Here is a 22,370-nt window from a genome sequence, read left to right on the forward strand (position 1 = left end):
CTGTAGGATGAGCCTGCAGGTTGTCTTTCTCTTCCTTAGTTTTAGGGACTTTGGTAGGTAGAGTATGTCGTCGGCCGAGGTTGCGTTTTGAAGAGGATTCTGTGTTGAGCAAAAATCGAACCAGATCCTCATTGGTGGGGTCTCCGGGATACCTTTGTGTCTCCTCATCAAAGGTGAGCTGACGCCGAAGGGTGGCAGCTGCAGCCGGAGATTTCTGATTTTCCAGAGAAAAGTCCCCGGATGAAACACTACTACGGCTGTTCTGAAAATGCAGAACTTTTTTAGACGCTTCACGCAATGTTTGGGCTTCTTTCTCATTGTTATCTTGCACATCTTCCTCATCATCATCAGTGTTGGCTGTAAAAGATCTGTCTTTGGAGAAAATATTGATGTCCTTTTTGGTTGGGTGTGTTGACTCCTGAATCTCCGCTTCATGGGTAGTGTCTTGCTTTGCCTTACTGTCTACAAGACGTGAGTGGGTTTTCTCTACTGTGAAGTTTCCTGTGAGTTCAGTTGCTGAATTCCACTCCTTATTGCACATCTCCTTCACTCTGAATGTGTCTCCACGCTTCTGATTTCCTGTAGGGAGGTTCATCTGAGAACTGATTTCTGTGAGGTTGCCATTCGTGGGACTTCCCTGAGTTGATGAGGGCCTCCCAGATCTCCTCCTGGAGACACGATTAGTAAGGAAGTTCTGCAGGATGTGCTCTAATGCAATACTATCCATTTCCTTGTCTCTGCTGGAGCAGGTAGCTGTGGACCTTCGCTTGGCTGTATTCTGGAGTCTGTCTATGTGTCGCTGTTTCACCTCTGTAATCTCTCTGGTCTTGTTTTCCTAAAAAGATGGGAAAAAAAATCACAGTGTTAATAGCTGACAAGGAGTGTTTTTCCTTTTTTTCCCCACTTTGGCCAACCCACGAAATGTGTCAACACATTAATCACCTGTATGGCTCGCATAAACCTTTCACAGAAAGAGTTGAAAATGGAGCAACACTCCTCCAGTTTGAACTTGCTGGAGTCCTCACAGAAGTACTCAGCCACAGAGTCGCTTACTGACTGCAGTTCTTGAAGACTGGTTTCCATTTCAGCTAAGCAAAGCTCAGCATCCTAAACAGAACCCAAACCAAGACATTTAAAAATGTATTCATCACTGAATTTAACATAAACTGGAGTGAATTCTTATTCCTCACCATTAAAAAATCCTCCATTTGTGCCCGTAGATCTTCTTGTTTTAAGGTGTCTGCTTTGGCATCTTGGACTTTCTTCACCTGTCTTTCAAACTCCATTTCAATCTCGCTTTTTTTCATTCTGAAATAATGCAAAAAAAAAAAAAAAAAAGTATATATACTTATTATGCTTTGGCAAATTAAATAGTTGTAAAAAAATATTGACAATCTTTTTCCTCATCCCTTTTTTTTGCTCTTCTATTTTTAGGAGAGTATGTTTACCTTGCTGCAACTTCAATGTGTTTGAGTTGCTGTGGAAACTTAAGCAGCGCCACATCTGCCTTCTGAGCTTGCTGTGATAAACAGACAAGTTTATATAGAACATAAATCATGTGCATTTGCAAGCATATCTTACAATGCAGAAAAATACTTCAAAGTGCAATAAAATAAAAATAATAAAAGCTACTTGCCATCACAACATAATGCATCAGATTCATTCCAGGTTTGTTTGCTTTTGTATCTGCAAGCTTCAGCAGGGAGGTCATCCGGAAACCGATTGCACTGCCAGCGTAGCCGCCCTTTGATCAAATAAATATTATGAGATCATAGAAGTACAAACACGACGGTAAATGATTCATATCCCAGCATGACATCTAAACACTTACAGCATTCATGTAATTTCCAGTCTTCAGAACCAAGCGAATGACAGAATGGAGGTTTTCACACTCTAACAGCTCTAACAGAAGAAAGACATTAACAGCAAAATAAAATGGTTTAACGATTCAGCTTCATAAGTAGATTGTATGAAATATTACGAAAAACTAAGGATACCTATTCCCGCAGCTGTCAGAGTGCAAATGAATTCTTTCATTTCATCCATGAGGGGGGAAAACTCCTCTTTTAGCACCAAGCAGGTCAAACGCTCTGCATAACTAATATACACCAATCAAACCACAACATGGAGTAGTTAGCCACCACGCACACAGTGTGTGTAGTTCATGGATTTATATTTAGTGTGCTCACCAGGGAATCTTGACCAGCAGTAGCATAAAAAGATCTGCTTCAGGGAGAGTCGACAGGTCGCCTTTATAACCAAGCAGCCGCTTCACCTGCATTTATGCACAAATACTTACTTAAACATTGGATTAAAAAATAATGATGTGTGATTTTTATTAATAAAAGGGTTGCTGACGTTATACCTCCCCTTCATCTGGCAGCAGCCTGCACAACTCCCTGAGTTTTCCAGATCCAAAATGGAGGGCTGTTCCCGTTTTAATGTCCTTAATCATGTCTTTTACAGGCCTGTGGACGGAGGTAGAGACTCAGAAAGGGTCCAGTCCTGTAGTCATCACCAGTCACAATGTTTTTACTGTTTGTGTGGGACTGAAACATCTTATTAGCTTTTATCTCCAGGTTTAAACCTCAATTTTACAAGCTTGAGTAAAAATAGGGCTGCTCAAATCAACAAGCATCCACCTGCTCCAACGGCTTTACAAAAATCACAAACACTTAGACAAAAATACTATGCCAGATAGATAGATAGATAGATAGATAGATAGATAGATAGATAGATAGATAGATAGATAGATAGATAGATAGATAGATACTGATGGAACTGGATACACAGGTAGGTCACTGGGAGTGCAGACCTGTCTGAACATGCTGGCTTTTAATGGTTTGTGAGTGTGGTGCAGAGACGTTGCAGAATAATCCACCCTGCCTCATTGTGTAGTTGAACAGTGTTACACGGAAAGATAATTGTGCAAAACCAATTACACCTTAACAGCACTACTACTGACTCACCGCTTGAACTGCTTTAGGAAAATTCCAATGTTCATACTCCTCTTGGAGCTGAGGATAGAAACCTAAGAAAAGGAGCAGAAAGAGATGAGTATAATCAGCATTTAATTCAAATCATTGCACTATTGGCTTGGAAAGTGTCTCAGTGGTGACCTCAGCCATGCAAAAGAAACAGCTGGTTCCAAAGGTTAATGTTTCTGTGAGTTGACTGTATTGAACAGTCTGGACAAAGATACTATTTTGTACCAGCGATACATTTTCTCAATGTCTTTCTAAAGAAGGTACAAAGGTCAAAGTAAAAGTTTCCAAACACATTTTAATATACGTTTGTTCCACAAAACTGAATTGATTGGCAGTCTTTTAAATAAATGCCATCTACAATATACAACGGCATAACTACTGAGCGCAGGTAAGCTACTTTACAGACCGGTGTTTTGAGGACACAAGTGTGCCTTCCTTTAGCAAACAAACATGAAGAATAGTGGGACTCCACCCATATACTGAGTGATTCTGACATGCTGTTGTCTTATAGTTTAAATAGTACAGTAGTATAAATCTTTAGAAAATGAAAAATATGTAAAAAAAAATTATTGAAATTCTTGGAAAGAGATTAAAACAAGTAAAAAAAAAAAAAAAAAGATTCTCATGTACTAAAGAAATCAATACCATTACAAAGAGACCAACATCCATTTTAAGGTTTGCTGCAGTAGCCTAATTTTTGTACACCTCAGAAGAAAGAAATTTTGTGAAAACAGTTCCCATTTATCTCAGATGCATGCCTAAAGGTTAAAAAAAAAAAAAAATCAATCCAGGTCAAAGGAGCGTGTCTTTAAATATCAGCACTACACTGCAAAGATTTAAATCTGTTGTTACAAATGTTTAGTTAGTTAGTTAGTTAGTTAGTTAGTTAGAGTTTCACATGTGAGACTCTGCCTGGCTGTACTCACCAGTTCTCCTCCAGAGGCAGAAGCTGGCAAACCCCTCACACTTGAGCGGTTCAGAACCTTGTGTTGCTGTTGCCCCTGATTGTGGCTAAACAGCTCCTCCATGTGATCAGTGTCCAGTTCATATTCCCCATCTGGCTTGTCTGCTGTCCAGATATTGTGCTTTCCTATCACACTGTGTTTCGGAAGAGTTTCCCAATTAAAATTTCGCATCCTGGAGCGCCGGCGGTTTTTGAAACCGGGTTCATGTTGGGATGAAAGAAGTCCAGGGGCTGGAGGAGGAGGTGGTGGGGGTGGCGGAGGTGGTGGACCTCCTGGATGCATCTTCTAATAAAAAGTCTCAACAGGTTTGGAAATCACAAATATCCTTGTGTCACATAAAAGCAGGAAATAATCTTGTGAAGACTTTGCTGTGAAGTACAAGTTGTTTGTGGGACTTTAGGCAGCCGTTGGTACATAAAAGACGTTTCCAAAATGTCAGTCAGGATAATGAATTTAGACTGAAAGAAACAGAACAGGGTAAGGACACACTTATAAACATTCCCACATTCACCATAGAGCTATAAACATTTAGTAATTGATAAGAAGGACAAGGACATCCTCATCAACAACTTCTGACAGCTATAAAAACACAAAGTCTACAAATAAAGGCAGTCCACCTTAAAAACCACAATACACAGGTCACTCTCTTTTATCTAGCATTCTTGTCACAAGTTGATACTTGTAGCAGACATGAAGAATGTCTGTGAAACATGTGACCATGGCCTGAGAGGCTCTTTTTTCACAGAAAGGGTGAAATTCTAACTTGTACATCGTTGGTGTTTTTCTTTTTAAAGAGCAGACTGTCTGTTAGCCTAATTGACAGAAATGTAAGCATTATTCTCAGTGACTGATCAGAATATCTAAAGATAACTTACCTTTTAAATAAAGATTGCCAGCTCCTCTTATTGTTTCTTGTCTTTGCGTCCTCTTGTTGTAGAATTAAAAAGCAGTTACATCAACCTGGATATTGCAAGGAAAGAGTTTCGAAACAATCCCTGGGTTTGACGACACGCCCAGATAAATCACACATGTCCATGACAGCACACACACACACACACACAAACACACCTTTCCAGCAGGAGGAACTCTGGCATTTATACAGCAGTGATATTTCCTGGCATGTCGGCTGGAGTTTGTGGCCGCGCTGCATTTTCTGCTCAGCTGTCAGCTGTTATATGGACAGTCCACTGGATTTTTTTCAGGGATAGATAAGGAATATTGATTTCTTGAATGTTTAAGCATTTGCTACCAGCTCAGCTAAACTAAACAATGCTGCATTTAAGACAGTATCATGTAGTTGTTGTGTTGAACTTCACATATTTTGTTTGTTTTGGTTTTGTTCAGATGAGTAGCACGAACCAGAGGATGTTTTTAACCAAATGAGTCTTTAAAATTAGCACATTGTAATGACACTAAATAGCTATCTTCATATTGACAGGAACCCTAAAAACCATCAAATATAAGATGCTGCAGCAGCAGTAGTAGTAAATGTCGAACCAGTAGTTTGCATATTTTTTTCTGTTGAAAAACAAAAAAGTGTGCCTTTAAGTCAGATTTTTTTACATGCATATCAACATTTTTTTAAAGTACAGAATAGATTCACCCCCTATAGAAACATATACCTCCCCTGCCTTTCCATGACAGTCAATGAAACTGGAAACTTGTGAGAAATGTGAGTTCTCACGTTTTTGGATAGAAACAAGACTAATAGAAAACAGGAAGAGGAAGAGATTACATTTATAGCAATAAGGAACACATCAGTGGTGTTTTCATGTGATTGTGTTCTAATCTGCTTTGGAATTTGATCCAAAACCATTCTTGCCATCATCAGAGAAACCGATAGAGAAACGGGGAAAGAGTGGCACGTTTTTCTGGTTTAAATTTGTCAGGTTGCTTTTTAATTTTATCCTTTACACACATATATATATATATATATATATATACACTACTCACAAAAACTTAGGGATATTTGGCTTTCAGGTGAAATTTATGGAAAATGCAATATGTTCATGCTACAGTGATATAATATCATAAAAGTAAGACATTTAAGTAGAAGGATGCACTACTGATTTCCTCATCTCAAAAAATTCATTCAACACAAAAGGTAACAACAATGGTAGTTACACCACAACAAAAAATTTGAACGTCTCAATATCTCGTCATGTGCCCTTGAGCATCAATTACAGCTTGACAACGACGTCTCATGCTGTTCACAAGGCAACTTATTGCCTGCTGAGGCATGGCATCCCACTCTTCTTGAAGGGCAGCCCTCAGGTCATTGAGGTTCTGGGCTGCAGGGTCTCGAGCCTCTACACGACGGCTCAGCTGATCCCACAGGTTTTCAATGGGATTCAGGTGTGGAGAGAGTGCAGGCCATTCCATTTGAGGTACACCAGTCTCCAACAGCCGTTCCCTGATGATGCGGCCTCGATGAGCAGGAGCATTGTCGTCCATGAAGATGAAATTAGGCCTGTGCTGTTCATGTAGGGGCACAATCACTGGATTAATGATGTTATTCAGGTAGTATGGGCTTGTCACTGTACCATTCACAAAGTGTAGGGCAGTTCTGTACCAAGTGGACACCCCTGCCCTCACTGTAACACCGCCACCACCAAAAGCTGGCCTGGTGACAACAGTGGCTGATGCATAGCGCTCTCCCTGACGTCTCCAACATCGTTGCCGGCCATCATTTCTGCTCAGTGTGAATCGACTTTCATCAGAGAACAGCACTGAGGCCCACTGGTTCCTCGTCCAGCGTAAATGCTCCCTGGCCCATGCAAGACGATGATGCCTGTGCCTGGTGGTGTGGTCAGGTACCCGTGCAGGTCGTCTAGCACGCAGATCACGCTGATGGAAACGGTTTCCAATGGTCTGACGTGACACTTGGGTGCCTCTCACCTCTCTTAAACGTGCCTGGAGTTGAGTGGCATTCATCATCCGGTTTCTCAGGGCAGTGTTCACAATGTAGCGGTCATCAGCACGGGATGTGGCCAAAGGACGTCCACTTCTAGGCCTTTCTGTGACTCTTCCAGTCTCTCCATATCTCTGTTGCAACCTGCTGATGGCACTCTGTGACACTCCAAGCTCAGTGGCCACTTCTGTCTGAGAACGTCCTGTTTGAAGCATCGCAATGGCAAGGGACTGTTGTTCCATTGTTAGGTGTCGTCTTGGTCTCATGATGTCAAAATGTGAACAGCATGATGAGGACAACTGTTTAAACACCAGCTCTAATTGAACCAGGACATTTATTGGTCAATTCAAGGATCACACACCTGCCGTGATTTTTGCCGTTAAGCTCCTTGTTAGAGAAAAGCAACTTGTGCAAAATTTATTGAAACATTTAACAGTTGGACATGTGCATTTAAAAGCTTAGAGAAGATCACATTAAGTTCACCTGTACAGGTTTGAATGCATTTTAGGCTTGTTGTGAAATTTCACCCAAAAGCTTAATATCCCTAACTTTTTGTGAATAGTGTATATATATATATATATGTGTGTGTGTGTGTATATACATATATATATTTATGTGTATATACATATATATATATATATATATATATATATATATATATATATATATATATATGGAGAGAGAGAGAGAGAGAGAGAGGGAGAGAGAGAGAGATCAAATATATTTCTGTTCAATTTTTCTACCTCTAGCTAGCATTGTTTTAAAGTTTACTTTGTGCTGTTGTTAGTCAGTAAAAAGTCTTTCCTTGGGCAACAAAATTAAACCGCTGCAAATATTCCCAAATATAATGTGCAGTGATCAGTGCGATTCAGTGTGAAACAGTTATCAAGTTACATTAGTTTGACCCGACCAGAGTTATTAAAAAAAAAAAAAAAAAAAGAATGCCAGAAAAATTAAGTATAAATGATAACTCAAGAAAATAATGTTAACTGCATATTCTATTGTTTAATAATGTTCATTATCAACATATAACATGAGCTTGGGTTTCTTGTGAACTATACACGCGTGACACTGGCGAATCTGTGTCAATTACACATTGAGGTGAAACAAAACATCCAGCACTTTATTGGATATGCAGAACAAGATAAATACAACCAGCTGACTAGAACCTTAAAGAAATAACAGTAACATACAAAGTTATGTTACAAACGTGTGAATGAATAACACAAAATATAACAAATGTACTCATACATTCTATCTTGGAAAGACGCAGACAATTGTAATTGAACCTAATGTGCACTTGAGACTTGGAGAATAAGTCTCAAAGAAAAATTAAGACTTTTTAGTTGCACACTGGTACCTTCTAATATAATTAAACAATGTTCAGATTTAAACATCTTTCTAATAGTAAAGAACTTTGCAATTTGTATTAAAACTTCCAATATAGGCATTGCTTCCATCTGGAGGGCGAAAGAAAAGACAAATATTCATAATGCTGCTGCAATCGTAACAATATAATCTATCTGAGGGTTCCAAAATTTAGAAGACTTAAGAAATGAGTGCTTAGAAAAAACTAATATACTGCCAACTAAAGTTTAATGTTAAAAAGAAAGTGTTGTTTTTGAAAGAAACAAAGAAACATTTTAGAAAATGTTGCTATATTCTGATATTTTTTCCAGTAAAATTCGGGAAATAAGTTGGGAATATATTTTCGAAAATAAGGGCTATACCTCATAACAGTGTCTTATTTATTCATTAATCCAATTTGTGGAGCTCCTTCGATACAACATACACAGAAAAGACAGAGATATCTACTGACAAATAAAAAAAATAATGCAAACAAACAAAAATATACATGTGCAAAACCTGCATAGGGGAATCTCCACAGAAGACCATGATTTTGTACATAAATAAATGATGTTCAAATGATTGTGCTAACTATAAAGAGTAATAAAATAGCTAAAGGAAGCTGAGATTTAACAACAAAGAAAAAATCCTGTCATCAATGTAATAAATTATACTGGAAAACATTTAAAAAAAGAGCAATCTCTGGCTGGTTCTGACCCTACAATATACTCCTTTAACCATTTAATTTTTGTCCATCTATCCACATGTCACGTTTCTCAATGATCAGGGTGCCACTGTATACGCTAAGCAGCTGAACTCATGTGTGCTCATTACTGCTCCTCCAGCCAGGATGGTTTATCTGCTCCTGGGGGCTTTAACTTTACATTGAATTGTATTAGAGTTTGTTCCAACTGCTGCTGGTTGCCAGCAAAGTAAGCCGAGATTGCGTTGTGGAAGAGAAGAAGCTGCTTATGCATCACCTTCACCTAGAACAGATAAAAAAGAAACACATTGTTCTGTTACAAAAAAAAAAACTATTCAAAGAATTTAGAGAGTATCAAATACTTTCCTAAAAATCCGCTTTATCTTCACTTGAACTCTTCACAAATATGTTGCCTCATTCATCAAATATGCTGTTTAAAATTTCTGTTAATAACTAACAAATATGTGGATCTTATCCCTTTAAAAATCTCTTGTTTACACTAAATGAAACAACAAATCAGAAGCATTCTTACTTTAATCTGTGGCAACCAAATTATGGTTCTTCCTGACCAAAAATGGCTTACTCTTTCCAGTTTGATCCGTTCAATTAAATTAGATCCTTGATAAAAACTAAAAATAAGTATTTTCATGGCAGAAATCTCTTTACTGGTACTTTCCTTCTTTAAAATGACCTCTAACTAGTCCAAACAGCTATGCTGACATAACAAAGGAACTACAAAACTAATCAAAATCAGAGTAAATATGTCACATATACTGTGTAATCTAAATATAATTTCACAACATGTTTTAATATGTTTTCAAATAGAATAATTGCATCAAAAGTGTTTTATAATGAATATAGAAATGCAATACTTTAGTACCTTATTGGAATTAAAACTACAAGTCTGTTTCAACTCAGACCACAACCAGCGTCAATGACCAACAAGTTGGGTGTGGTTACACTTGTGTTGCTTTGTACAGGATTCATAAAAACATTCAACACTATTGTCACAATGTCAGCACTTCAGAGCATCAAAAGTTAACAGAGCTACAGTGGAGACTTATCAGCATTATCAGGTGCAATGAGATTGAGAAAACGGGGTTGTTTTTAGCCTCAGCAAAAGCTTTGTTAGAATTGAAACCACTTATAATAAAGACAATGTGACTGTGAGGATATAAAAATGAAAAAAATAATCTCCAATCTTTCTATTTTTTTTTCTCCAAAATTAACCAAATGTTCTCTTATGATCAGCTATTTTGGTATCACTGTACAAATGTTCTCCTATGATCAGCTATCTTGGTATCACTGTATACCATGTAAGCAGTATTTTTGTATAACTCAATATTAAACAAGTGGAGTTTGACCAATTAAAATAAAATCTAGCACACATGCAGAAATGTATTAAACAAACCTTATTTTCTTCAAGAAATTTAAGCTTAATGGTGACGTCACTCCGAAGCCTTTCGTATTTTTCTCTGTGGACCTGGAAGTCATGCTGAGCCATATCAATACGAACCATGGCAGCTGCATCCCTCGGACCCAAGCTCAGCTCTTCCAGATCAGAACGATATGCATCAAACTCAAGTCTGAACACAAGACAGTAGAAAATAAATCATTTTCCAAGTGATCATCCTACAGGCTTCCAACTTAAAACACCATGTCAAGGTGTCTTACCTTGCATTCTCATACAACTTAATAGTCATCAAAGTGTCCTCCATGGTTTTATTAACCAGGGTATTCACACTAGACACAAAGAAGTTTATGGCACCAAGCAAAGCTTCACCGTTCTTACACAGCAGCTTTTGTGTCTCTGCGTTATACCCAAACTCATCCTGTAGAGAAACACACAAGCTTTACACATCAGCTCCACATTACATAACATTGAGAGCTTTTCTGATGCTGTACCTGTAACTCTGGAGACTTCTGGCTCAGGTCAGTGAATGTGTCTCCGAGAGCCTGTTGCGTCTGCACCATGTTTTGAAAATGAGTGATGAGTGCAGTTGCCAGTCTTAGGATGTTTTCATACTTGCTCTTGGTGTCTCTCAACACATCAATCTGAGCCTCAAGTTCCAGGTCAACGGTGCGTGACCCTCTGCCAAACTTCTCCGAGAACATCTGCTTTGTGCACTGAAAAGTGTGTAAAAAAAAAAAAAAGGAGACTGAGTTAAGCACAGTGTTGGACAAATATGATGGAATTAGCATGCAAAAGTGCAAAAACTGCTCATTTTAAACCATTTCAGCTGTTGTACATTCATTTATATTTATGTATTTTATAGCTAAATTCTATAAAGATTCATTTTTTACAAAAAAAAAAAGTTTGTGCACCATTTAAAATAGTGTATGATTTTTTTAATTAATTTATTTATTTTAGAAAAGGCATAATGTGGATTAGGACATACTGAAGTGCCTACTGGAAATCTGGTCTGAAGTTGATCACATGACCTGAACAATGAGCTGTTTTAACATCCTATTAGCTGACAAGAAGGAACAATTGAAAGAAGTACACATTGAAAAAAAATTAGTGAAGTTATCCCTTACTTTTTTCCTGTATACATGCATCATAATTTGTTTGCTTCTTGCCAGAAACTCTATTTCCTGTTTGCCACCATGTTCATTTCAACCTTTTCAGAATGGATCCCATACTGCCACCTACTGGGAATACTATGGAGCTAAGTTTAATGTGATAGTATTAAGGAATCAATTTATTTAATACAACTTCTTTAAATAAATATCCCTGCATAGTCAACAATACCTTGTATGTATTAATGCCCCATTTCTTTACACTGTCCAACTTCTCCACTGCCACACCACGAGAAAGCTCTTCAGCTGAATTAGTGTTATGATTCAAAGAGCCTGAAAGAGAAAGAAATAAAATAGAAAAATAAAGGAAATGTAACTGTATGTTGTCCTGTCAAAGTTTCCTACCTGGTAGTTTATAACATGAATTCATGACAATAAGTGGCAAACAGACAACAGAATGGACATGGAGCTTGATGGTACCTGGATGCTGGTCTGCGTGATGAACAAGTCGACTGGCTGAAGAGTTACTCAAGTTAACACCCCTGGATTTCATGCGAATGTCTGAAATGAGCATGGTGGTGATGAAGAGCAGAAATGAGAAGAGGGTATATAAAATGAGTGAGGTGACGTGTGCAAATGGTCTTGGCAGTGCTATGCTCTCTGAGCAGCAGAGAACATAGACTGAAGGAAAGAACTCAGGCTTGGTGACAGAGGATATGTGATAAGCAGGGGTTAATGGATCCACCATGCAGGCTCCTCATGCAGGATAAAAAACATGTGGATGGAATAGGATAAAACATTTGTGCAAGGTAATGACAAACAGTTATCTACAATGCATTTTTACAGCACAGAGGAGGCCATTCTTTTTGGACACCAACACATCATATCAAGTTACAGCCTTGTTATATCAAACGAGTGCATCCTCAGTCCAGAAAGTTACCCAAACATTTATTGCTGTTGTGAGTTCAGTAGTTACATGCCAGACTGCATACAATTCCTTATAGAGTCAAGCAATTCAAAAACCTCTTGTAAAACGGCCAAAGAATTCAACATATAAAGGTTAAGTAAGAAAGCAAAAAGATGGTTGTCAGAGTACACAGCCACCTGGTCCTGGTGCAGGGGCTCGTCTTCTGTCCAGATACTCAGGATTGAAGCAAACTGCAGGCCCTATGGAATATGATGTTTGTAATATAAACCAGCAGTCTAGAGGTCAGCAGCTCCCTTGTGACACATTAAATACAAGGTGGAGAGGTTCTTGCTTTGCTCTGGTTTCTTAAAGGTGCATTAAATATCGACCTCTTTCAGTTACTGAAGGATTGCTACAATACTGACAGATCTCTGGCACAGCTCATCGCAGCTTGCGTCTGACAATCAACAGTGTGTGAAAAGAAAGAGTGGTTGGAAGAGTGTGCCACAAAAAGACATTGTTCAAGTAAATTACATGGACCTGATTTGTAGTTATCTATACGATGAGCTAAAAAACTGAAACTCTTGCTTAATTCATCTTAAATTTGTGATACTTTAATAGAGCATAATGTGTCCACTGACGACTCAAAAACACAACAAGACCTGAAGAGGCAGTCTGGTGTGCTTGCAGTACCTTTAATAGAGCTGGTAGGAATGATACCGCCTGCAGGTCCCCCATAACCTCCCGATACAATGCTGGTTTCGTTCAGGTTGGGTCCAGACACCATCACCTGCTGCAGATCCTGGTACATAAAAATAGGGAAAACTGAACTGCAATAGAGCTCATTTACGGTTTAAAGAATAGGAAATAAGATCACATGATTACAGTTTATAAGCAGTGATGAGTTTAGTAAACACATTGGATACATTAAAAAAAATTCTAAGAGTTAAATACCTGCAAGACTGTTCATTTGCTTGATGCTCTTTTTATTTTTTACTTTATAAAAAAAAACTCTGGTATCTATTCGCGATTTTATTTCAAATATTACATTTTAAGAAGAAAAAATCCGACTAAATCTACTTTTTTCTTTATTTTTTCCCATTTATGTCACCATTTGCTTGCAATTATTGAAGGCTGTAGTGGAATATGCAGCTGAAGGCCTGTGCAGAGTTAGGTAACATTTGGCCCCAGCAGCTTTATTACCGGGCTAATTTAAAGAACAAAAAACTCAACCTGAGCACAAAATAACATCATGCGTGTACCAGAACAATGATATCAGTGAGGTAAAAGAAAACGTGACTGACCTGCTCCAAGCTGTCATCCTCTGGGAGAGTCCCAGTATCTCCATTGCTATTAATGGGGATCTCCATGGTAGCAGCCTTGCTCATGATACTATCTGCCATGATGAAATCTCTGCAAGACAGGCGCAAAATGTTCAAATATTTCCACTTTGGTTAAATTCTAATGTTGCAGCGTTTTAATCCACATCGAAGCAGAAAAACAGCACATTAACACTGATGCTAACACGACTTGTAATTTGAGCGGTGCTGATGTGGCTGCTTGTCGCTACCTGACAAGCTAGCTTCCTATTCTCACCACTGTAAGGAGCCAAGTCCAGTCGCGCGACACAGAAATATATCGCAATTTCGCTGATGGTTGACTTGAAATGTGGCGTCAGTTCAGCGGAAAAACAACCATTATTTTTTAAACGTATGGTTCCATGCAATAAACATGATCATTTATCCTTAAATCGTTTACATGACTGTCTGTCTGCTGCCGTTTAATTCAGACAGAAAATCCCCTCTGCATCTAGCCAGCCTGCAGTTTTAATACTTCGAAATAAAGGTTTGCTAGATATTTATTCGCAAGCAGGAGACATAGATGTGATGTAAAAGTATATCACTTCTTCTAGAGTACGTAATTTTTACGGTAAGAGTATGCCATGTTTAACAAAAAGAGATACCACAGGGCATATGGTAAATTGGTGCTTTTATTTTGAAATGTAATACCTTTAGCATTGCATTATGGTGATGCTTCCTCCCCCTCTCCCCCCTCTCCCCCCATATCGTCCACGTAGTTCACTGCTGACGTAGCTTTGTGCTCAATTGCATCGGTCCTCCTGAAGATGTCACTAGCAATTCATAAACTAGAAGACAGTTGTTGAGCCTTAATCTTCATCATTAAGGAGAATCCCATCCCTGCTGGATGAAGTGGTTGCATGATGTTGGAATTTGTTGCATTTTAATTGTTACACAGATTGCAGTTCTTCTGCAATCAAACTGCATAAAAACAGTAATTTTAAGATGTTAAAACCTAATGTTAAGCTTTATGCTATTGAACCAACCACACTTCAAATTATTTGCCCCATTTGTTTCAATCATGGATTGAAGGTTTTTTTTGTTTTTTTTTTTTCAAATATCTAAAACAGTTATGGAAAATTTAGCTCTTTTCAAGAACTTGGCTTAGGCTGAATTTGACAAGTGCATTTACTAAGATCAATGACTGGAAAACAGCTGATTAACCTGTAAGACTCTTGTTTCCATCCCAATCAAAAAATGAACATGTCAAAGTAGCATGATGTATGTCTGTTACCATGTACAGCTCTGCTGAGCTGCCATGAATCCACTGTCAGGAGTGCATGTCATTAATTATTTTGTTACAACATAATATTTTGCTTGTATCTTGAGTCCTGATATTCAAGGTCACTTTAACTTTGGTAACTACTCTGGGATATAACCACACTGGGGCAATGCATTCCTAAATTACCTGCATACAGGAAACAGAGTATGTTGTCACCCTTTTTATGTGAGTCATTTATCAGTATTCATTCATTCATTCATTGCTGAACCGCTTATTCCAATTCAGGGTCGCGGGGAAGCTGGAGCCTATCCCAGCTGGCTTTGGGCGACAGGCAGGGTACACCCTGGACAGCTTGCCAGTCCATCGCAGGGCCATTTATCAGTATTTAAACAAATTTGTATTTTAATCAAGTAATTTGCTTCAGTTGTAATTAGCATGGTAACAATCTCACATTGTTTATGAAACACATTACAATAAGCAATATAATCTTGTCCAGACACACTGTTTCTAAAAGCTAACCTAATGTATTCACATTGTCAAGGTTGAAAACATGTGAACTCAGACGTGATTGTCCACCAGTCAGCCCAATAACACAGGACACAGACATGCTTGAATCAATCTTTTCTTCTCAATTTTATGGAGTTTTATTTGTATGAGAATGGTTCTATGCATATCTTAAACCTAAATAAATGGTTGGTTTATAAATGTTATGTGTAAACTGCTGATGTAAACATTTATAAACAATGCCTCCTTGTTTGCTTATTGTGGAACAGTCTGGTTTATGCTGCAGCAGTACCTAGTATGATTACATTCCTCATTGCAAATACTGTAAATCTTTATACGCAATGTTGACTCTAACAGAAGTGTAACGTTCTAGGAGAAAAAATTAAATGCATACATTTGCCTGAGAAAAGAAACTATTTCTTTCACAGCAAGTGACCATATTCAGTTTATATTTTTCCACATTATTTTGTCAATCAGTACTGGATTTTCACAGCAGGTGGGACTGTAAATAATAGAAAAAAGGGGACTTTTATTGATTTCACAAAGCAACAAGTTTCAGTGCTTAGCCTTTTTGTTAAAAGCTGGTGAATGAATAATCAAAATGGTATATTTTAAAATTTGACTCACCATCCTTCAGCTCTAATACCAATGACCTCTAAGTTATTCATGGGACAAAAACAGTTTGCTGCTGTTAACATTTAAGATCTTGAAACCAAGATTTTAAAATTTTAAAACCAGTTGTTCTGTGTTTTTTTTTGTCAAAGGTAAGGAAATTACAGCAGCAGTAAAATACTTGTATTGCACAGGATTGTAAGCTGGGAAACTTGCAATTAAGGTTTATTAAGGTAGAGAAACAAATTCTCCCACGATTCAATATGTTGCTGTGATAAACATCACAGCTGTAGGTTCATAACAGTTTTATACTTTAACAAGTCAGTGGTCGGGAGTGTATACCATTTGTCTGACTCTTTCTACTCTGACCATTAAAAAGAAACTTCAAGACACCAAATTCTCACGCAGGAGAATGTAAATTTAGTGTCGTCTATAAATTTAGAACAAGGCCAAATTAAATTTTAAAGGTCTCAGGCGGGATCTCCACTGAGACTGCGGTGCTTGTCACAAAGGCAGTGCATGCATGTGAGGGGAGCGTGAGACTTTAACCACAGTGTACCCCTCCCCCTGTCATTTTAGAGAATAGTTGATCTTGTTTTTTAATGATCATTAAGCATGCTTCCAGATGTTGGGAGGGAACTTCATCCTCACACAGTCCCCTGTGCTCTGCAGCAGAAAACAAGAGTCAGGAATGAGTAGAGAAAAACAACACAAAGCATTGCTGTCTGCATCAGCACTCTATTGAAATTACAAACATTGCTCAATTTTTTACATGAGAGCATGTGGAAGCAATTTTTTTATGGTGACTTTAACGTGCAATTTGACACAGTCAATCAATCTCTTTTCCAACTGGTGGTTCAATCAAAAGAAACAGCAATTCATCATCATGATAGATCTTTGGATGTTGTTGATGTCAGAATCTTTAAAAAGACACATTATCAAGAACAATAAATATTTGTATGCTTTCACTTTGTTGAGTATAGCTCTCATAACAAATTCATACCAGAAAAAGGCATCAATTACAAAGAAAGTCTGTGTGAAGTAACGTATGGTTCAGAAGCATACATCCACTTTCTAATGACAAGAAATTATTTTTGACTGACACATGTTTTCAGATAAATTACCAGTGACACAGAGACTCTTTGTTCATTTTTCTCTTTGCTCCTCTCTTTGAAGGGGCTAATTTCAGAAAAAACACAGAGCTGTCAAGAGCATTTCTTTAAATGTTATTTATGTAAGCTAAGTCCCAAACAACTTTTGAAAGTAAAATCTTTAACACAAAAAGAAAAACAAACAAAAATGCTATTGAATTATTTAGTGTGACAAGCAGAATGTTTTTCATTTCAGTTTTCAGGACAGATTTTTTTCTCCATTTGTAAGGCACTATGGCATTGAGCACAGTGATCCTGGGTACATGGCGTGAGAGCATTGGCCCCCATGAAACACAGGCTTTGCTGTGGCTGTGATGTTTCCAATTAAATTCACCTGCATAATCAGAGGGACAACCAGTCAGAGACCACAAATAAACTGACAGGGCAATTAAAGAATCGTAAATCCCACACGGGATTGTTGGCATTTTCAGTGAAGTGTTAAAGTAGCAGTTATTTGTTTTCAGGAATGCCACCTTTGGTTGGAGCCCAGAGGCTGTGGCAAAGATATGCACGGAAGGCCATGTTTACTTTCTTTAAACTGTTTACTTTCTCATGCAATTTTTTTATGCAAGCTTCCAATTTTGCAAGGCCATTCATTTGTCATATTTGCTCTTTTTTTTCTGCTAGTGAATGAAGAATTCTAAAGAAAGATTTAAAATTTCATTTCATGTATAAATTCATATACTGCTGGCAAATATATATGCATAAAGATATTCCACAGTATAGCTCCAGTTCTGTAGGAAATTCATCTTTTTTCCCCCTTGAGGATCAAAAAAGGTGCTTCTGAGCAAACTTTAAATTATTCTCTGCAGCATTTCCTGGGCCATGCTGAGTTTCCATTTTGCTGTGTTAGTCCCAAATGAAGTGTTTTCATTGTGCTGACAAGGAGGTCTCTTCCACTTCAGACAAATGGCAACATAATCATCATGAATCCTGTGTATAAAATGCATAGGAAATTAATAAAAATAAAGTACACATTGAAATAAGGTCCTTAATTCCCCACTTCACAAGATAAAAGTCAAGTGTTATAATTCCAGGCTACTTAAGTCAGAATAAATAATTCTTAGTTTTTCCCAAAGATGCTTTATGTTCACACAGAGATAAATTATCATAATGCATCTGAGTGAGAGTTTAACGCGTAGCCTTAAAAAAAGTTAGGGGACAAATACTCTGCCTTTGTTAGAAGTCAGATTAAAATTTTACCATTCTGTAATTTTAAAGTCATCCAAATGTTCTTTTTAGGCCTAAAAATGTGTTTAACTTTAAATTCTATAATTTACAAAACAATTTTAATCTAGTTTTTGATCAACATTGATCATTTGAGGATTTCAATATTACATTACAGTGAAAATGTGGTTTCATGCAATGTGTTTTCTGACTTTCTTTCTTTTTTTCTTTCCTTATCATCTAAAGTATATTATTTTCAGCATGCAGTAAATAGATAACATATTTTGGAAGCCTACTCTCAAAATTAAAGCAACAGGCAGAATATGTAAAGCAGCTGGTTGAGCAAATGAAATTACTCTCCAACACCGCAAACTCACACCCCTTGAAATTTGCCTCATGTTCAAAATAATACACATAGTTTAACTAAAACTCATTGTGATACAGCTTGCTTCCTTGATGTGTATCTTTTGGAGAATAACTGACTCTAAGAGCATATCTGAACCTTTTCACAGCTCTTTCCATCTTTTATGAGGTACAGTATATTATGATGATTCATCAAATGATATGCAAATCGGTTTGAAATTAAGAATCTGACGCCTGATTATATTAAGAGTGACTCTGATGCAGACAAACACATTTAATCCAAAGGAAAATAAATATAATGGGTTATTTATCATGTGCACAAAGAGACTCTGATTCTGTCCTGTCATGTTAAAGACTCAGCATCCAACAAAATAAGTAAAGCCAAAGTCTCACATGTGCCATTTGTTGATAGATTTTGTATATTTAATGTACCCAAATGACAATGTTTAAGATTTAGTCATAATAAAATAAAATATTTTATGTTATATTGTCATCAACAGTAATATGAAAGTTATTGAGGGGCAGCTGTGCAGCAACTTATGATAGTTGTGTTGAGCTATTTCAATTGCTATTGTTTGTTTATTGCAAATTTGACTTGTAAGTGAGCCAATAGCTCAGGAGGAAGAGTTGTCTTCCAATCAGAAAGCTGCAGGTTCAATTTCAGGCTTCACCTGGCGACATGCCTAAGCATCATTGGACAAGATACTGAACTTTGCATCACCCCCCTGATGTGCCTATGATGGCATTGGTGTGTGTGTGTGAATCGATGACTGTGTGTGAGTGTTAAATTTGTCAATGGATAGAGAGAGAGAGAGAGAGAGAGACAGACAGACAGACAGACGGACGGACGGACGGATAATAAACATTTTTTAGGATTCTCCAAAAATTAACTAATATTGTTAAACATTTTCTAACTATTAACTCATGGAAAATTAAAAATGAGTAAAATATTGGAAAGGGAACAATGTCTTTATACATTTTCACTTCATTATCTTAAAGTGAAAAATCATGATTCTCTTTCTTCTCTCTGAATACTAAAGTATACACTTTGAAGTCTTAAACCACACTTGCAAATTAGAGCCCTACTTTTTCATCAGCATAATTCAAGACTGAGGTCTTTAACAACTTTAGGGAAGTCCAACAGATTCCTGGAGTGTGGGCTGCTATACCAGACAGATTCAAATGTTCATATTCACTTTCTATTCCTTTTTTTTTTTTTTCAATAAAGCAAGAGAGTCTAGATGACTTTTTTTTTTTTTTTAATTCTCTAAGTAATCTGTGTGTGAATTATTTTGCTGGGTTCTGGCAACCCCTTCCACCAATAATCTCTGCAGTAATGTGCAGTAAAGATGTTGTAACAAAACTGGTTTTCCTTTAAATTTTTAATAAAAAGAGTTTTATATAATTTAAAATGCAATTATTTTGCTCAGATATTTTTTTGAACTGTCTCTTGAAATATAACTTTAATAGGTATATATTCGATACATAATTTTTAATCTGGGACGGCTTGAATGGTGGTCTTTCAGTGTGGAGTTTGCATGTTCTCCCCATGTATGGGTGGGTTCTCTTCAGGTACTCCGGCTTCCTCCCACCGTCCAAAAACAAACATGTTAGGTTAATTGGTTACTCTAAATTACCCATATGAGTAAGTGTGAGTGGTTGTTGTTTGTGTTGACCTTGAGATGGACTGGCGACCTGTCCAGGGTGTACCACGCCTCTTGCCTGAAGGCTGCTGGGATAGGCTCCAGCTCCCCCACAACCCTTCATTGGACTAACGGATAACGGACTGGATAATGAATGAATGAATGCATGAATTTTTAATCTGAATAAATAAAAGTAACTGACTTTCTTGTCGCTCTGCTATCTATTATATGAAGTAGCTAGAATTGATGTCAGTATAGCACAGTGAATGACCTAATATAAGAATTGCACAGAAAAGAGGTACATTTCAGCCAGGACTAGCTTTAGAATTACATAACAGGTCACTAAACATGGACCTTTTAATGGGAATGAATGACTGAAGGAAAGACAGAATCTCTCAAGATAGATTATATTATTGCAGAATAATCAGTGACAAACAATTGCAAACAATTCATGCAGACATGAACATGGAGGGGCATCATCACTTGCAGTGTCAACAGGTTACATAGTCAGATAACATTGATGAAAAATTCAATCAGCTGCACTAACATGGACTGTCGAGTGTGATTGGTTAACCTTCATAGCACATGTTAAAAATGGCAAAAATCATTCCAGCAGCACAACAATTAAGCTAGGTTAGACATTTATTTTTTTATGTTTTCTCAGAAATTCTTCTCCTTACAAATTACCATGACCAAGCTCCATTGTCCATAAAAGATCTCATAATTCCAAATATTCCAAATAGAGCACTTCGCTCTCAGACTGCAGGTTTACTGGTGGTGAAAAACCTTTAGCTATCAGGCTCCTCTCTTATGGAACCAGCTCCCACTGTGGGTTTGGGAGGCAAATCCCCTCTACACCTTTAAGATCAAGCTGATAACCTTCCTTTTTCATAATTCTTATAGTTAGGATATGAGCATCTCCTGAGTTGGAGTCTGCATGTACGGGACCCAACTGTCCAGGTTATGCTCATTGCTCTGATAGTTATGGGTAGTCTAGCCAACCTTTACTTATGTAGCAATGGGGAAGTCACGTGATACACTAAGAAGTACCTCGCTCTATTTCTCTAACGTATGGGCAGCTGTAGCTCAGGAGGAAGAGCAGTCAGCTTGTAACTGGGAAGTTGGGAGTTTGATTCCAGGCTTCCCCTGACTATGTGCTGAAGTGTCCTTGGGCAAAACACTGAAACCTAAGTTGTACCCCAATGTGCCTATCGTGGTATTAGCGTGTATCTAAGTCGCTTTGGATAAAAGCATCAGCTAAATGACTGTAGAATAGAATTAATCTATAAATATATGACAATATTGCCGTCTCTAACTTATTTCTCCTTTTTCCGTAGGTCTTCCTGAATAAGTGCAGGTGTGCATGTTGTTCTGTCTTTCCTGTCGTCTCCACCCCAACCAGTCGAGGCAGATGGCTGCCCTCCTTGAGCCGGGTTCTGCCGGAGGTTTTCTTCCTGTTAAAAGGGAGTTTTTTCCTTCCAACTGTTGCTGCGTGCATGCTCAGGATGGGGGATTGGATCGAAGTCATGATTTGATGCAATCAGTTGGTTTCTATGCTAAGCAATGTATGAACTGGCTTGAAATGATGTATATATAAAGTGCCCTGTGAAGCTGAACTGATTTGAATTTAATTGAATTTAACTGACCAAAAATGATCACCTGTGGAGCTTTCACTTCTGCAAAGCCGCAGATCCCATTTGCACAACAGCTGTTTGCAAAATTGACGTTATATAATTATCTTTACTTAGAGGTAATGAAGTTGGAATATTTAGATAGATTTGAATTTATAAGCAATGAGAATAAAATTAATAATATTTAGGAGGGATTAAATGAACAGTAGGCAGAAGGAAGGCAGAAAGAATTCTTTGTTTGAAACTAAAATACTGACAAGATATTTCTATATGCATTTTAAATGATTAAGAGGTGGATATATGAGCAAATTGTGTGTGAAATTAAAATGAACTACTTATGTATCAGTCTTCCAGAAACATATTTATTATAACTCAGTCT

The 22,370-nt window shown here is 37.5% G+C and overlaps 1 protein-coding gene across 1 annotated transcript; it reads right to left on the bottom strand.

The window, feature by feature from the left end:
* Positions 1-7,966: 7,966 nt before the first annotated feature.
* On the bottom strand, positions 7,967-14,109 carry LOC306760480 (arfaptin-2-like). Its single transcript, XM_079246338.1, has 10 exons — positions 13,937-14,109; positions 13,645-13,753; positions 13,034-13,142; positions 12,538-12,600; positions 11,914-11,994; positions 11,666-11,766; positions 10,819-11,040; positions 10,588-10,745; positions 10,325-10,499; positions 7,967-9,196 (listed from the first exon to the last, which is right to left on the bottom strand). Exons 2-10 carry the CDS (start codon positions 13,741-13,743, stop codon positions 9,041-9,043), a joined length of 1,164 nt encoding a protein of 387 aa, XP_079102464.1. The 5' UTR covers positions 13,744-13,753; positions 13,937-14,109; the 3' UTR covers positions 7,967-9,040.
* Positions 14,110-22,370: the final 8,261 nt, after the last annotated feature.

The sequence above is a fragment of the Telmatherina bonti genome (assembly GCF_933228915.1).
Source record: "Telmatherina bonti genome assembly, chromosome: 9".
Classification (NCBI taxonomy): Eukaryota; Metazoa; Chordata; class Actinopteri; order Atheriniformes; family Telmatherinidae; genus Telmatherina; species Telmatherina bonti.